The sequence below is a fragment of the Callithrix jacchus genome, chromosome 2 (assembly GCF_049354715.1).
Source record: "Callithrix jacchus isolate 240 chromosome 2, calJac240_pri, whole genome shotgun sequence".
Lineage (NCBI taxonomy): Eukaryota > Metazoa > Chordata > Mammalia > Primates > Cebidae > Callithrix > Callithrix jacchus.
Window position 1 is genome coordinate 66,014,970 of NC_133503.1, and position 18,306 is coordinate 66,033,275.

Genomic DNA, 18,306 nt, shown 5'->3' on the forward strand with positions numbered 1-18,306 from the left:
TCTTCAGTTTAAATGAGACCTATTTTACAACTGCAAACCACAAGATGTTCCCAGCATAGACTTAATGAGGAAAAGCAGAGTGCTGTATTACAATACTCCCTTTATGGGGGCTTCATCCAATAATGTGCCATGTGTTTTCATCAACCCGGCTTAAGTGTTTATGGAGAGATTTATGTTGAGAATGGAAACCAGTAAAATTTTAGCTTATTAATAACTTATGGAATACAAATATGTTTGTGAGTTTCCACAGCTTGTGAAAATGGTTGCATGGACTTTCACCAAATTTGGTGGGTATGTTCAAGATGGCCTAAGTTGGTGTATGAGGAGTAAGCCCTGGCAGGGTCCCACCGAGTGACTGACAATGATCCACAGCAGGGCTCCTCTAAAGCAGAAGGGGGAGGGGAAACCAAAAGACAGTGTGAAGAGCCTGGCTGCACAGCCGCCCCTTTCTGATGTTCTACACTGTTCAGAGGGTGGCCCACTGTTTCCTCTGTGGCCAAGCCTTAAGTCAGCTGAGCCTCCTGTCACCCACCTGGGGCAGAAGAAGAGAGCAACAAGAGTCACATGGTGCTGATTCTGTAGCTCATACTGTATGACCTTAAGTAGTGATCAGGTCAAAGGCTTACCCTTGGTTTCTGTGTCACCAGGTAGGGCTGGGCAAATAGTGTCCATGGAGATGGAAGCCAGGAGTGGACCAGCATGGGGTGCCAGAGCCCAAATGGGGTGAGGGGACATTTTTCTGGCTTGGGGTGGTGGTAACCAGAGACTGGTTTTGTATAGAGGTGACCGATCCAGTGTAAATGTATTGAGGTTGATAAGAGACTGCTGGGAAAAAGAGAACAAAAGGAAGGCAGGCAATTAGAACGAACCTCAAGAGGACCTGGGAACAATGGCACATCCAGTACCCAGATTTGATTTTCAAATACCAAAGGAATCAAAGCTCCTTAGAGTTATAGCAGATCCCGGGGCTGGGGTAGAGAAAGTACAAGATGAGCCTGCAGCACTTTGTTGTGCCAGAAAGTAAGCAAGATCTTAAGACAGATGGAGAGAGATAAAATGACGCCACACCAGCTGGAAGGAGGGGCTGTCCAATGGCTGTATCTGGGACAATTTGGGCATCAAAAGAAAAATGATACACCAGATACTAGAAGCCACTGGATAAAATAGGAATCCATAGGTCCATACAAACAGAAATAAATAGGGGAATAAACACACGGAAGGCTGGGTGTGGTGGCTCACGCCTGTAATCCCAGTACCTTGGGAGGGTGAGGCGGGTGGATCACCTGAGGTCAGGAGTTCAAGACCAGTCTGGCCAACATGGTGAAACCCCATCTCTACCAAAAAAAATCCAAAAATTAGCCATGTGTGGTGGCTTGTGCCAGTGGTCCCAGCTACTCAGGAGGCTGAGGCATGAGAATCACATGAACCGAGGAGGCAGAGGTTGTAGTGAGCCAAGAGTGCACCGCTGCACTCCAGCCTGGGCGACAGCAAGATTCTGTCTTGAAATAAATACATGCATACATATTTACATACATACATACATGTAGAGAGACAACAGAAAGCTTTTTCTTACAGTAGGATGCCAACTAATAAATGTATAAAAAATGATGGAATTGGGAAATTATCGTTTGGCCACCATCATAGTAATATTTTATCCAACCAAGAAACATTGATGGGTGTGAATGTTTGGTGAGGAACAAGATACTTGCAAAGGCTTAAAGTCCCTCCCTACACAATACTAATTAATGACAAAAGGGCAAAAGCATTATCTACCTGAATCACCTGATCAAAGTTAACCTCACCAGCAAAGGGATGAAATCATGCACCTGCAGGACGCAGTGGAAAGAGCACAGCGCCACATCCGGGATACACCTGCAGGACGCAGTGGAAAGAGCACAGCGCCACATCCGGGATACTCCTGCCAAAGACCGAGTCTGCATTGGATCATGAGGAATCCTCAGGCAAGCCCAACTTGAGGAATATTTTACAAAAGACCTGACCTATAGTCTTAAAAAATTCCCCAGGGATTGTTCCAAATTGAAGGAGACAAAAGACATGTGACAACTAAATGCAACATGTGATTCTGAACAGGATCCTTTTGTTAAAAAGGATGTAGTTGGGACAACCGGCAAAATGGAAATAGGGTCTGAGGATTAGACGGTAGCGATGTGCTCATGCTGCTTTCCTGATGCTTTCGTTCTGTGGAGGTCATCCTTGTTTGGACTTGCGGGTGGTGGGGCATCGGGTCGGCAACTGCTTTCAAATGGCTCAGGAAAAATAAGTATTTTTATTTGTATTACAACTTTTCTGTAAGTTTTAAATCATTTCAAAGAAAAAAGTTTTTAAAAGTTATTAAGTGTCTCCTAACAGTTGGGCATCTTAGATCAGAGTTGTGGTTAAAAACTAGCTTTACAAAATATGATACAAATGTACAATGGGATACATTCAGCCTTAAAAGGGGAGGAAATTATGACACTTGCCACAAAACGGATTAACCTTAAGGACATTCTGCTAAGTGCAACAAGCCAATCACAAAAGACAAATACTGTATGATTCCACTTTATAGGAGGTGCCTAGAGAAGTCAAACTCATGGCAACAGGAAGCACAACGGTTGTTGCCAGAGGCTGGAGGGAGAAGGATGGGAAGTTAAGGTGTAAAGAGTACAGAGTTTTAGTTTAGGAAGATACAAAGTGCTGGAGATGGATGGTGGTAAATGGTTGGCTAGCAATGTGAGTGTATTTAATACCACTGAACTGTATACATATAAATAATTAAGAGGTAAATTTTGTTATGTGCATCTTATAATTGTTTTTAAAATTGGGGGAGGGGAGAACAGGCTTTGAAGTGGACCCTGGCTTGGACTCTCAGCTCTAATACTTGTCACTGACAAGTGCTTGTCAGTGGGGATGACAGCGTTATCTCTGTGGTGCAGAGCTAGAGCGCCTGCAGGAAGCCCTGCAGTGCAGGGGTGGACAGCACACGGCACGCGCTCACAGTGGGTGAACTCCCCTTATCATCACTCATCACGGACTCCACAGCTCTGCAAGGCTGCTGTTGTTTTCCCCAGTGCCCTCGCTTCCCATCTTTAAGAACTGCCAGCCACCCAAAGTCTGGACTTGCTATCCTCTCTCTAGGAACTTCCACTGGAGACAGAGAGGTGAAGCATGTCCCAGCTAAAGGCATATGTAAAAACTTACAGGCGCTGACGTCTCTGGAGACAAGGATGGAACCTGGTACCAGCTTCTAGAGGGGGTATCTGAAAGACTGGAAGGACACTGATGGACTTCTCACTGCTAAACCCATCTGTACCCTTTGAATGTGGTCCCACTACAAGCTTATCTATGTAAGTGAAGAAATGGATAGTGTCAACCTAAACATTCTATCTAAAAGAAAATAACATTATTCAAGACACTGCAATGGGAATACGCATGCCATGGCAAACTCTGTGTGCATTCGGGCAGGTAAAGAAAAAGGTTTTTAAAGAAAATAGGAGAGGATTACATCATTGAGATAACTATCCTTGGCTACAATAACAAGGATCAATAACAAGGGTGGTGTCAGTCCAAGGTGGGACAGGCAGTTGCCGGGCACATGTCCTCGCAGAATTTGTGTATAAGGCTGCAGTGGCCTTTGTGCAAGGCTGTGGTTTTTGCAGTCTTGTGATAGTTTTTTGTTATCAGGCATTCCTGCATGAGAACCTTTCCCTTTTTATGGCCTTCCCCAACTCTATATATATGGGTTTTTTAACATAAGTGACTCCATTTTGACTCTGACAGCTTTCACAATAATCAAATTGCCAGAGGGACCCCTCCTCCTCTCCTCTCTCACACCCTTCAGCCCACTGCCACCTTGCAGTAGCCCCAGCTCTCCATTCAAACTGTTCTTGCCCTTGTTGATAAATTCAATGAATTTCTCCCTTGATCTTCCTGCCTGCTCTGTGGGATTTTGACATTTCAAACACCATTTCCCTCTGCTTCACAGAAACCAGTGAGATATACCCACTATTAGAAGAAGGGCCACATCTGTCCCAGCCACTGCTGTAGTCCAATGGCGAAGCACATTACTTGGCACACTTGTGCCATATATTACATATGGCATGAACAAACCATTACACAAAAAAGCAAAATCAAAACAAAATCTCCTACCAACCTTAACACAAAAGTAGGCTCAATAGTAGCACTGGCAAACTCACAAAAGACATTTTGATGTGTAAATAGCCAGAAATAAAGGCAGAGGCCATCAGTTTTTAAATAAAGCAGTCTTGGTTGTGATATTGTACCACCTTTGCGTAAAATGTTACCATTGGGGAAATCAGGTAAATATCAATATTTATACAGTCTATTTTTTTTTTTTTTAACTACATGTGCCTCTTCAATTATTCACATGTAAAAAGCTTAATTTTAAATACAGCAAGAAGTACAAACTGGATCAGTCAGCTGAAGAAAACATCTACCAACTGGAGGATCATTTAATGTGTAAATCAAACAAATGCTACAAGACAGTTGGTCAGAGCATTTTTTAGTTGCAAGCTGCAAAAATGCAAATAGTAGGAGTAGGTACTGGGTAGCAGCAACTCAGGGCAGGGCACACACCTAATGAAGCCATGGCTGTAAGGAAAGAGATGGAAAGCAGAATGCCAGTGGTAGGGGTAGCTGCCTGTATTTGGAGAGACCTTACAAGAAAGAAATGAGCCCGCAGACAAGTTTTCCAGTTTGTCAGCAGAAATTAAAGAGGGACAGTCCAGATATTCGAGGACCTGTAATGTTGAATAAGTAAACTGACTCAGCTGCAAACAAGAAATAAATGCAGAAAACAGTGGCATGACAAAGGTCTCAGTGTCAAGATGAAGGATGTGGCACCCCAGCAAACTTTCCAGCTGGACAAAATGGCTCAGGGGAAAAAAAAGTCTGGCTTTTTTTTTTTTTTTTTTTTTTGCACAGAAGCACCACAGGTTTAAATCTAGACTTAGTTTAAATCTAGAGAGGATGAGGGTAAGAGAGTGAAGAAATATATCAGATCTGAGAACTGAGTCACAAAAAAGGAAATGTTGAATGTGGCTTCTGGCCCATGTTACTGAATGGAATCAATCAGGTAAAATTCCTACATTTTTGAAGCTCATTCTGACAAAAACAAGACAAATTCACAAGCCCAAGTTCCAGAAGTCTCTGTTCAAAACTCAAAATGTTCCTTGGGTCTCCAATCTTGTAGGGGATGAGGATTGAGAAGGCTGCACAACCTCTAATGGAGTATTGAATATCTCTTTTGGGTGTGGCCAAAAAGGAGGATGGAAAGGGAGGATAATGGAAATGAAAGATCCTAGCAGAGGGTGAAGCCAGAGGCCAGAGGACAATGGAGTGGGGAGACCCTGCTAAAGAATGGAACCCAGGCCTAAACAAGGAACATCTGCCAGCCTAGGTTAAGTGACCTCACAGCAGCTGCCAACTGGGATTTTGGAATTGCTATGGGCCAGGAACGACAAGGCTTCCCATGCTTCCCTTTTCTAATTATTCCTGTTGCTTATCAGGTGAGATATTGAGCAACCTGCATTTTAATTCTTAGGTCTAATAAAGGAGCTGCCTCGTCCCTCCTGTAGAGATGTCCTGAACCTTGGGTTGGATGCAGTGACTAGATGGTACTTTGGGATCATCTTCCATGTAGCAGCATGAGAACCTTTGTAGGGAAAATACACCATATATTTGGCAGTCAGAAAGGTTGAGGTAGACTTTTAGTACTCACCCATATTTGATTCTCTTCTTGTTCCAAGCACTTGCAATGGGAGAATTTTTTAAATGACATAGTAGTCTTGCCCTTCAGGAGCAGTTGGACACACTCGCAATCATGACTTAAAATGTTTCCTAAGCACATGTGATTTTTAGTGTGCATCAGAACCACCTGGAGGGCTTGCTGGGGCCCTCCACATCTCTGAGTCTGGGGTGGGGGCCACATTACGAACAGGTCCCAGGGTGATGCTGATGCTGCTCGCTGGGGATCTGTTCAGAACCACTACTGTAATTGATCTGTTAGCACTTATTCAGTTCATCATGCTAAAGGTGACACAGAATGCATAGACACTTTTACCTTCCAGCCAACTGATGAGTAAACAGAGGATAAGGCAAAATGATGGAAAGAGGATCAAACCATTCCTTAAATTTTGCTATAGGAGCCACAAATGTCACTAAAAGCCAAAAGTTAAAACAATCGGGACTGGGTTGAGATTATGAGTTGGTAATATCAAACATTTAAGTTGGTAACTGGCAAAGTCCCAGAAGCAAGGGTCTCTAGTAGCAATCACAGATGCCGTCCCAGGGAAAAGAACTGGGCTTCAAAATGATAGCCTTCTTCTCGCCTCAGCTGACCCCACCTTACATGACGGGGCTCTTAAGATACTCATGACCGCAAATCGGGCTTACAAGTGTTGGAAGTATTCGTTCATGTATTAGCACTGTGTTCCACTGGGCTTTTGCAAATAGCAGTGGTTTTTCCAACTAGAGGGAGAGGCCTAAGTGGCTCGTGGCAGCTAATTTCTTGTATGGGAATGAATTAAGCAAGGGTGTGTTTAAGAGGTGGGATTTTTTGGTGGTCTTGTCTTCCTCAGGATCTCAGAACATACACAATTTTTCTAGTTTCTGCATCACCAACCCAACTGAAAACTCGGTTGAGGATGCAGAGGTTGACCTGGTGACCAGCTCCTAAAGGAGGAAGAGGCTTTCTTTCCCCTAATCTTCTAGTGCTGTTGTCTTGACTCACTTGTGTATGCCAATCTGAATATGGTTACCCAAGGCAACATAGGCACGTCTCCCCTTTCAGTGATGCTCAGCTAAGAGTCAAAAAGTCCACTGTCCACACAACAGCAGTGATGTGCCCAGTTATTTCTCTAATCTCATGTTCTGCTCCATTTTTTTCAAATGAAATAATCTCTAATCTAGATGACTCTTGGTAGATATAACACAATGATTTAAAAAAAAATAGAAACTCTGGTATTTGGCACATTTAACATTTTGTGAAAATGAGGGTGTTTCTCATCAACTGGTCAAGCCATCTCTAGTAATGAAAAAAGCAAAGTAAGAGATCTGAGATGAACCAAAAACTGTCTGCCAAAAACATATACAAAATGCAGTTAATTGAGCATTTGGGAGCAGAAAGGGTGAAGCTTTCTGTGGGCTTTTGCCTTCTTTGTTGCTGAGTTGAGGTCAGTGTGGGATAGGCAAGATGCTGGCTCAACAGAAAGTAGCTGTGCAGAGACCTCCCTCCAGAAGAGTGCCTCACAGGAAAGGAGCTTCCCATTAGAGCTATGTGGTCCTGAAGAGGACACTCCAGCTAGTCTGAGCAGCTTTTCTGCAAGCACAGACTTGTAATTCTGGCCACTCCATGTCTGCCTAGTAGTAGAGAGGACTGGAGGGCCCATTCTCTGGGGCTAAGAACTTTGTTGACTCCTGCAACTGTGAAGGCAGCTTGAAATGGAACTGTACCTACTAGGTGGGAAGAGACATTTCAGTTATGACTGCCATCTGCCTTATGCGTGTGGCCAGCTTGCTTTAAAATGAGGGCACATGCTACCAAACATCTTGCTGAATATGACAATGCAATCCTAATTTAGGGGTATTTATGGTAAAGGTAGAAGTGGAGCATTTGTCTTAACAGGGAACCAACTGAACTGGTTAAATATGATTAGATTAGTAGCAATATACAGTAGTAGACTCAACCAAGAACCAAGACTCTTAGTACGACATAATCTTGGCTATATTAATCCAAGGCTTATTACAGAGTTATGTTCAGAGGCCTGGCAGCATCAGCATCACCTGGCAGCTTGTCAGAAACACTCGCTCTTAAGTCCCACCCCAGAACTTCTGAATCAGAATATGCATTTTCCCAAGATCCCCAGGCGCTACTTCTGCACACTTAAGGTTGAGAAACACTGACACACACCATGGACTACCTCAACTAAAGACCAGTGTCAGTAATGGCTCAGGGAGGAGAGAAACAGCTACACCTACTAGTTTCGGAGAGAATAGTTCCAAGTTATATGTACCAACCTTCACTGCCAGTAGATCATGCGCGGTGCACAGACATGGCATAGAGACAGAGGACAAAAGTTGCCCTTTACAGACCTGAGGTCTAAGGTTCAGTTGAAGCTTCAGAGTAAGAGTATCAAATGATTTTATTATGAAAGATAAGCCATTAACCGACAACTTTCCTAAAAAAACACAAATGTGAGAATAAAGTAAACATACGTAAGACTCACTAGCCCCTGCAGGACAGGAAGCAGCTCCGGACAGAGAGCCTGCAAATGAGTTTCCTTATACCTCATGTCTGAGCTTTTCACACATTCTAGGATTTCATGTTTTGTTACCTATTACAAAGGAAAGGAAACTGGCTAGAAGATTCATGTACAAGAAGGTCACAACTTTAAAGCCACCTGATGCTACTGACTTGTACAATCTAGTTTGGAACTCTGAGAGACAATAACAAATAAGCACTGTCAAATAGCACCCCCAGTTAACCTTTACTGTCACTGTTCTTTCAAACTGTCTTTGGGATTGGTTATGTTCTCTCACTGTAGTTTTCGTTTATCCCAGAGCACAAACCCTAAAGTCCATGTGCAGTCTCCATGTTCAAGTAAAGTCTGTTTCAGGACAACCTTGGGTTGCTGTAGTGTTTCTCTCTCTGTAGTGTCTACTTGGTGTCACACCCCTGGACAGGGGACCAAATGGCAGCACAATGCAGGGGGTGACTTGGTCAACTTTCCTGCTGCTGAACTTGCTCCCCTTTCAATCTGTTTACTGCCCATAGTCAAGGTTGAAATCTTTAGACCAGTGACAACCTTGGCCTATCTTCAGTCCGAAGTTGCTCTCTTATGTAAGCGAATCCATTTCTTCACCAAAAATTGAGCTTTCAAAAGGTGACAGGCATATTCTAAAAAGGAAAGATAATATCAAAATGTTATTTATTGATAAGAGACTATATTCACTTACTTTTATGTTCCTAAAGGAATTTACAATTAAAAAGAAAGACTTAAAATGCATGTTGTACACTCCACATTGGACTCAAGGCACAAAGACAATCCTGATGTTCTTGCATTGTTCATCACTGACGCTCAAAACGCCCTAGTGAATTCACCTCACTTACTAAGAATAACAGACATCTCAAAGAGCCTTAAAAGAGAACACCAACATCAGAATGAAGGGATAAAATATAACCCAATGGTCAGCAACAATGGCTAAGAGTCCACTGTTAACTATCACTGCTCATACTGTCTCCCAAAATCTTTTGTACATCTACAGCTGTTTAAAATTACATGTAATTCCAAATTTAACTGAAAAAAGGGGGAGTGTTACTAACAGAAGAATCCCACGTTAATCGATGGTGGTAAACAAACTCCTTCTAACTCCATGGAAATCCAGTCGCACTCAAAGCAGACTCTGAATCCCATTTAGAATACCACTTCAGAAGGCACTGCTTGATTTTATATGAAACTGCAAGCCCAAGTTAACTCACGTCCAGGGGAGAGACTTCTTTAAGCATTTCAGAAAAATAAGACTTTCATTTGAATCTCCCTTATACACACCAATCATCTCAGCTGGTTTCTAATGAAGCATGTATTCAGAGCTTACATGTTTAGCTCTAGTGGAACAGAAAATCAGTCACCGACACATGAAAATGCTACTAATTAGTTATCAGTAAAAAATGACTCATAACAGTAGAAGACCATCTGCAGTAAATACTTTCTACATGATCCTCAATTATGGCTTACCCCATTCCTATCCATTTTACATATCTACATGACAGAAATGCATGCTCCTGGACAAAAGACAGGATACTGGACCTTAGGAAGTGTCCTGGGATGGAGCTGGTGGGTCCTGGCCGTCGGGCTCTGGAGGGGGTGCTGGCACAGCTGCTTTTTTCTGGGCTGCCAGGAACTCATGAATTGCTCGTTCTATTTGTGGCCTGAAGATGTGGTTTAGTTTTGGATCTACCACCTGAGAAATAATCCTGTCTACTCCAGCTTCCAACATCCCTGACCTTGTGGAGACAAACAGATCATTCTGTTATTTAGTTCCTTCAGGATTATCTTCAGCTTCAATAAATATCATGTGGGAGCCCAATAAACGCCCACCTTCAAAGCTATAGCCCTTCTAGGGAGTTCTTTTAGAGGGCAATCCACTTACCACATAGAGCTCAAGCTATTATTTTCACTTCTGAGAGACAATTCTCAACCACCAGCTGTTATTCCTAATGCACAATCTCAACCAAATTCACCCATCCTTGTACAAAGGAACCAAACAAACCTAACCTAAGTGGGCTGCTCCAAAGACAAGAAGCAAATGACAGGATGACAAGAAAGAACTTGATACGTGTGGCACTGAAAACCTTCATCGTACTGTCAAACCCAGTGAGCCTAGAATTTGACTCCATTTCCTTCAACATTCATTCTCTTAATAGCCTAAGTAGAAGCAGCTTCAGCAGCAACCTGTTTACTAATCCTCAAATCTTAAACAAGGCAGATCAGTTGAGGCTGGGGATATTTACACCACCAGCAATTCACCATGGCCTTCAGCTGTGGCTGCTACCTGTTACACATAATCGGCAACTTGGAGGCAAACAATAAACAGACAAGAAACAAATGAGTTCCAAGCTCCTAGTGTGATATGGTAAAAGCCCCGTAAAACTGCATACCTCAACCATACCTCAGCTTTCTGTTGGAACTGCTCTCTATAACCCAAATGTAAGTAAGTAATTAAGGACTGTAATTTCCACCCTACCCAGATAATGTGTAAACAAATGCTAATCTTGACTTTTGTGAACAACTTAAGTAACAATCAGAATGTCAAAAAGTCCCCTGGCCCTCGGAGAGTCCAGAGCCCCTCACCCTCATCTTCGCCCAGGAATCCACTGGAATGTCCGGAGCCCCTCACCCACATCTCCGCCCAGGAGGTGATTTACAGAATCCACTGGCCCTCAGAACATATGAAGCCCCTCATCCCCACCCCTGCCCCTGCCCCTCACTCCTGAGGTGGTTTTACAGGTATAAAAGGTCTTGACACCCTCCTTTCGGGGCCACGGGTTGGAGAGACGTGAGTCCTCTGTGGCCGCCGGCAATAAAGACCCTGCAATTTGGCATACTTTTGTCTTGGTGTTGACTTTCTATGATTGGGCCAGTACAACAATAGAGGGTTAAATTACAACCCCAATCCATTCTGAAGTAGAGCAAAAATCAAAGCATATCAACGTCTATATTCAAACACTTAGGATGGGGTACTGGAAACGATGGTGACAGGAAACAGATCATATTTGGACAGTCTGGAAAACAGCCCATAAGGTTCGAAGTGAAGTGTTCTCAAAGGATTGAAATATTCCAATACCATCACAAGCATGTGGGCAGGTTTTAGTTATTTTCCTGTAGACTTGAGAATTCTGTGGCCATTTAAGCCTTTGGGTAAAAATAGGCTGGACAGCAACCGGACAAATGGTCTGTCAGGGTATAGCAAAGGAAAAACATGAGTAAATGTACATCATGACAAAGACGAGAAACAGGCCCTGAACTGGGAAAGATTATTAATGTGTAAAGTGCTTCCTGGATTCAATGGTAACTAATAGCTTATCAACAGGAAGCCTAGATGTAAACACACCACCATTAGAGCACTGAAGGGCACATTTTCAGGTAGACCAGGAATTACACAGTATCCACCCTAAGCAATGAGCATTGTTCAGTACAGCAAAGTTAGCAAGAGGCTATGGGTCAGTTACAAAGCAAAGCCACCTCTCCTCAGTCACAAGCCAATACCTTTCCAACTTCAATCAAACCTTTCTGAGTCGGATTCACAGGGGTCTTTATTAGATGTAAAAGACTGACATTATGAACTGAATGCCCCCCAACTTCCTATGTTGAAATCTGATCTTTAATGTGACGGCATTTGGAGGTAGGGCCTTTGGGAGGGGATTGGGTCATGAGGGCAGAGCCTTCATGAATGCAATTTATGCCTTTACAAAAAGGACCCCAGAAACTTAGCTAGCTCTTTCCACCACATGAGAAGAACAAGTAGCAGACTGCAGCCTGGAAGAAGGCCATCACCTAAACCTGACAATGCTGGCATCTTGGTCTTGGACTTCTAGCCTCCAGAATGACGAGAAGTAAATTTCCGTGGTTTCCAAGCCACCTAGTCTATGGCACTTTGTTAAAGCATCCCAAACTGACCAAGATTCCTGATCAGGGAAAACAAAGAACCAAGAGGGTGCAGCTCACTTTCCTGGAGAGTTTTAGAGCTTTTGAGGAGAACATAAAAATCTTGTCGGGAGCCTAAAGTAGAAGATGGAATGAACAAATATTGTATAGTTAAAAGAGGTATTCATCATAATTCAGTTCACTAATAGAGGCTGACTTCCTGTTAAACCTTCCAGGCGGTGGCACTGGCTTACAGCATCTGGACCAGAACAGCCAGGCCAGTGAGCCAATGCTCTGAAGGCCTGCAGTGTCCATATGGGGAGAGCATCCTGGGGCAAGCAGAAAGTCTGCGTTTCAAAACTCCAGTAGATTTTGCCTTAAAATCAAAATGCTAGCAAGAATTGTGGAGAAATGTCCCAGTATTAAAGCCAAGTTCATGTTTTCAGGGTTAATACATTCTAAGTCAAATCAAAAAGCAGGAAAAAAAACTTCACAGAGGTGGTAAAAACTATGAAGAGAAGTAAAGAAATGATTAGCATAAAAGTCAGGAGACTTTTGAGTGGGGGAAGGTATGTCCGCGGCTAGGCCATTTTAGAGGGTGTGAGTTCATTTCTCAGCCTGGGTGGTGATCAAGGGATGTTCTAATTATTTGACAGTACTTCTGTGCACTTTTCAGTATTACAGTTCCTACTAAAGAAATGCAAAAAGAACATGCATGCCCCTAGAATGACACCCATGCTCATTATGGAAATTAACAGCAATGTAAACAGCCTTCACACAATTATGGCAACTTTCCAAATATTTCAAAATGTTCAGTGTTTTGATTTACTCAATATGCTGGCCAGTCCTTTAAAAGACAGGGTAAACACAACTAACTTCAGCTGTGAAACAGGCTATGCATGAGGATGAGTGATATATGTAAAGACCAGTGCCAGACATGTAATAAAGACTTGTTCAGTAAGGGGCAGCTACTGTCCCTTTCTTTTTGAAAGAGCCTGGTGCCACCAGTCTGCTCTCTGGAAAAAGGGAAAGGCACTCAGTGCTGACTCCAGAATGATAAGGCACTGGGCATCTTCGGATATCAGGCTTCTTCCCAGCATTAAGCCATATTGAAACTACTAGCATGCTAGTAATACTTCTTTTAAAAACTTTAAAAATCTTAAAATCACTGCAGATTCACAGGAAGTTGCAAAGAAGTGTGCAGGAAGTTTCACACACATCCTTCACCCAGCCACCTCTAATGTTAGCACCTTGCATAACTACAGTGCCATATCAAAACCAGGAAAATGACACTGGTCCAATCCAGACTGTACGGAGACTTCAGTTACACATGCACTCATTTGTGTGTGTAACTCTGTGCAACTTTACCATGAGTTGTTCCACGTAAGCAATTCAGATACTTGACTGCACCATCGACTATACTATCGCAAGTTCCCTTGTGCTACCACTTTCAAGCCACACTCACACTCATCCTCCCATCCCTAACCCCAGGCAATCACTAATGTGTTCTCCCATTTAGCTCATGAATGTTATGACCAGATTCCATGACCCTCGTCCACTTTTGTGCCCAGTGACAGTGAAAAATCACTCAGATAAGCTATCAATAGCACCTTTATTAACTAAGGTTCAGTTTGCTACTGTGAAGTAACAACATGTTATTAAGACCATGCCTTCCTGAAAGCTGCCACCATTACACTTTAGAGGTGGAAGCCCCGGTGGACTCAAAGAATTTATTTAACTCACATTCACCTGTGAGAATAAAGACCCAACTCCTCTTGCCCTGATATCTTGGTATAGAACTCACGTTTATGTTCAGACGACACTGAAACTTCAGAAAGCAGGGAACATGTCTCACAGTTTGGAATGTCTTTCAATGCACCCAGTAGAGATGTGCACACAGGAGACCTACACAGGCTGTAGAACCTGGAATTTCAATTTCAATTGAAATTGAAAGTACTTTGCTTACTTTAACCTTAAATGTAATAAAGGAGCAGACTGCTGCAACTCCTAAGTGATACTGATATAACGTCCCTTCAACCTTGACTAAACAGAGATATCAACCTTCTTGGGCATCACACTTGTGATTACCGTCTTTTCAAAAGCTTTACATTCTGCTTACTTACTGAACCACACTCTGCCTCAGACCATTTCGCAACTGGTTTTTGTTCATCGTAGGATTCCATTCCTGCTTGTCCAGATGTGTTGACACAAAATTATCCACTTTCTGCCTCAGGTTTTGGTAAGCTGGCTAAAACGTTAAAAAGAGGAGGCAAGGTCATAAGTTATATCACCAAAGTTTTGAACTTAAGTCACTCAGAACATTGCTTTTCACAGAAACATTATTGTCAAGTCTAAATCCACTTTCACTGAGCATGAAGATCACCATGCAGCCTGGCAGCCATGAATTAATGGTTAACACAAGTACCCACTTTATGGTGGGTGGGCACAATGCCAAGTGCTTTAGTTATATAATTCCATCTACTTTTCAAGTAACTACGTGCAGCAGGCCTGATGTCAATTCACAGCCTGGACCCACAACTGGGTAGCCTGCAGCCGAGCCACCAGCTGAGCCTTCCTAGCTCAGCTGAACTTTGGTTGACCTGCCACCCCATGAGCATGTGAATAAGCGCTGGTTTTAAGCTGCTGAGATTCAGTTTGTTATGCAGCATTACTGTGGTAAAGTTTGCTAACAGGCAGTGAAATGAAGTTGACAAAGGAACCAGGAGGCCTCAATTCCATGAGTGGACTCTTCTGAAAGGCTGAGAGAGCAAACTCAAAGGCTCCACTAAACCTGGAAAAGAGAAAGGCAAGGAGATGGGGGCAGAGGACTAAAATTCACAGATACCATGTGCCATCTGCTTAGTAACGCCTTCTTCCTAGTAAATGTCTTCCTCTCTTCACAAGGGTAGGGCAGAGGGTGCCTGAGCCATGCTAAGACAATGCAGACATTTCCTGGGATTTCCAAAATTGGATCTGACCGTCTGTCTTGAGAGGAAGAAGTTGTAAGATGTAATCAAGAGATAATAGTAACCAAATGGATGACTCCACTCTGAAGCAACAGAGAAGACATAGAACAAGCGGGGAATATCTGGTTCCAAATGCATGCCTATCCTCTGGCAGAGTTTGTTCAATCCTTCCATGGATTCCATGAGACAACGGATTCTCCCCTTTGCTTAAAGCAAGATGATTTTTGTCCCCTGTAAGCATAAATCCTGATACCATACCTTCTACTAAAAATAACTCATCTGGTTTGAGATGATACCAACTTTTTACTGAAAAAGGACAAAGGACAGTGAACATCACTACCAAAACATGTAACAAACCCAGGTGATACAGAATAATCTCAGTTCATGAAGTCAAAGAAACTCATGAGCCCACCCATAACGTTTTAGTGTTACTACCCACCCCATCATCTGTTCACTTTTCAGTTTATTCTATTTGTTTTGGGATACACTGCAAAGTAAATTATAGACATCTGTTCTATTTCCCCTAAATACTTCAGCAGTCTGGAGTGGGGCCCAAAATGTGCGTTTCTAACAAGTTCTCAGGTGATGCTGATGTTGCTAATCCAAGCACCACACTCTGAGAACCACTTGACTACAGCAACAAGGTCTCAGATAAGATATGCTTGAAAAAACACTATTTTCAAGAATTAAAACCTGTAATTCCCAGAAGGAACAGCTAAGGAGCTGCACATGGGAAGGTTCCAACCACTACTGGTCCGCTCAAAATAGTACTACATTCCCTCTCAGGGAATACATTCCAAGACCCCCAGTGGGTATCTGAAATCTCAGGTAGTACTAAACCCTATATACACTACGCATGAATTTCTCTGGGGACCACTATGAAGTAAAATAAGGGCTACCTGAACACAAATACTTCCATATTGCAACAACTGGGCAAATGAAACCACAGAAAGCAAAGCCTTGGATGGGGTGGGCTAACAAAAATCGTTTTTGTTTTAAAATCACAGGCACACATTGATTAAGCCACACAAAACCAAATGGAATATAAGAAATCTGAATGAGAACTTGTCCTAGGGTGAAAGCTGTCAATACATATCTGGGATGTGTATGCATTGAACAAATTACTTTGTTTCAAGGCCATTTCGAGTTGGGCTTTTCATTTTGGAGAAGTAACAGTGTATACCACTCTCTCTCTCTCTACATATGATTTACTACCCGGTTTACATGTCAGTTTTCTACCCCAGACTCTAAGCTTTGAGGGCCGAGTAGTGACTTACTTGCTCCTGTACTCATATAGCTTGGCAACTGTAGGCCAATAAACGTTCAACGAATAAACAGACGAGGTTTTATCCTATCTTAAGGTCTAATTCTTTTTTTTTTGAGACGGAGTTTCGCTCTTGTTACCCAGGCTGGAGTGCAATGGCGCGATCTCGGCTCACCGCAACCTCCGCCTCCTGGGTTCAGGCAATTCTCCCGCCTCAGCCTCCTGAGTAGCTGGGATTACAGGCACGCGCCACCATGCCCGGCTAATTTTTTGTATTGTTAGTAGAGACGGGGTTTCACCATGTCGACCAGGATGGTCTCGATCTGTTGACCTCGTGATCCACCAGACTCGGCCTCCCAAAGTGCTGGGATTACAGGCTTGAGCCACCGTGCCCGGCCCAAGGTCTAATTCTAAGCTCGGTCTTGCTGTGAGGTAAGCAAAATGTTTCCATGACAGCTCTGGTAGGAGAAATCTCTACCCTGTAGGAGTCCAGTCAGTGACAAGTCTCCTTAACCTAAAACCACAGTCGTGGAGTTTCGAAAAGGGAGAAACTTAACATTCCAGCGACTACTGTATGTCTGACACTTAGCACCCATTATTTCATTGAATCCAAACCACCCTGGCAGGTAAAATGAAAGCGTTTTACCGATGGGACCGACTATGGCATTAGGATCTAGGCTCCAAATCCCCTTTAATCAATGATGAAGTGCAGAATAAGCGTGCTCTTTCTACAGTTTACCTCAATTCAACGGCGCACTAAAGTCTGCAAAACACAGCTAGAAAAAAGGAATAGATGGCTATAAAATGGTGATGACTGTGTGTTCAAATCATTGTTTAATGTTAGCTTCTCAGTGGTGAGTACGGAACAGATGGAAATTCTAAAGCACTTTTGCTTATCTACTTGGTTGCGAAGTTCGTTATTAAGGGGCCCTGAGGAGTTCCATCTTGGGAATGATAGAGTCTAGGCTCTAAAACCCACATTGAAACCCCAAGTTTGGAAAAGCGAATGGTTAAAATCACAGCTAGTAGTAAATAACGAGGCAGGAAACCCACGTGTGCATCGCTCAGAAAGGTCTCCGTACTGCCCCAAGCGGAGTAGGACCTCACTGCTGAGATTTTTTAAAGCAATCTTTTATTTTGCTCTCGGCTTTCGAAAATCAAAGCTGCAACCCGGCAGCCTCAAGCGCAGCCCCGCTCCCCTCAGCCCAGGCGGCCTCAGCTACCTTTGTGTCCACGTCGGCCAGGCAGTCCCGGCGGAAGCTGTCAAAGAGGCCCCGGCTCTTGAGCTGCTCCACGATGAGAGCGATGAGCTGCGGGTCGCCGGGAGGCAGCGAGGCGGGGTTGATGGGGCCACCGCCTCCGCTGGCCCCAGTAGCGCCCGTTGCTGCCCCGGCAGAGGCCTGGCCAGCTCCGCCGCCGCCCACCGCGCCCGTTCCCCCGCCGCCGCCGCCGTCCGCCATGGCTGCGCCCCGGGCCCACAAGGCAGACCGACTATAGCTTATTCTCCAGGACAGAAGGTCTAGAATGTGTAGAGGCGGCGAAGGGGGCGGGCCCCTAGGAGGCAGCGGCGGAGATGACGGTGGTGGTGGTGGCGGCGGCGGCGGCGGCGGCGATGACGGCGGGGGCGGTGGTGGGGGCGGCGGGGGTGACGGCCAGCTCGGAGGCTGCAGAGGTTGTGGTAGACGCGGCAGAAACTGCCTGCTCGATTCCAGGCGCGCCCCAGATGGCGTCATCGTTGACCTTTGCATTGTGGGGCGGGAAGTTTTCTCTAGCCATCGCCGGTATTCCTTATAGGCAGCACCCTGGCCAAAGGAAACTACAACTTCCGGCAGGCCTCGGGTTGCTCGCCGCGATTTCGCGAGGGCAGTATGGGAATTGTAGGCGCAGGCCTCGTGAGCGCGGCAAATCGCCGGGC

The 18,306-nt window shown here is 44.1% G+C and overlaps 1 protein-coding gene across 2 annotated transcripts; it reads right to left on the bottom strand.

Annotated features, from left to right (window-relative positions):
- Nucleotides 1-8,141: 8,141 nt before the first annotated feature.
- Nucleotides 8,142-18,087, bottom strand: BOD1 (biorientation of chromosomes in cell division 1). 2 transcript variants are annotated; one of them, XM_008983020.5, is made up of 4 exons: nucleotides 17,615-18,087; nucleotides 14,285-14,409; nucleotides 9,825-10,021; nucleotides 8,142-8,914 (listed from the first exon to the last, which is right to left on the bottom strand). In XM_008983020.5, the coding sequence occupies exons 1-3, from the start codon at nucleotides 17,849-17,851 to the stop codon at nucleotides 9,826-9,828; spliced, it is 558 nt and encodes a 185-aa protein (XP_008981268.1). In that variant the 5' UTR covers nucleotides 17,852-18,087; the 3' UTR covers nucleotides 8,142-8,914; nucleotide 9,825. The 2 variants fall into 2 exon arrangements, with proteins under 2 accessions (XP_008981268.1, XP_017826435.1); XM_017970946.4 differs by lacking the exon at nucleotides 9,825-10,021.
- Nucleotides 18,088-18,306: the final 219 nt, after the last annotated feature.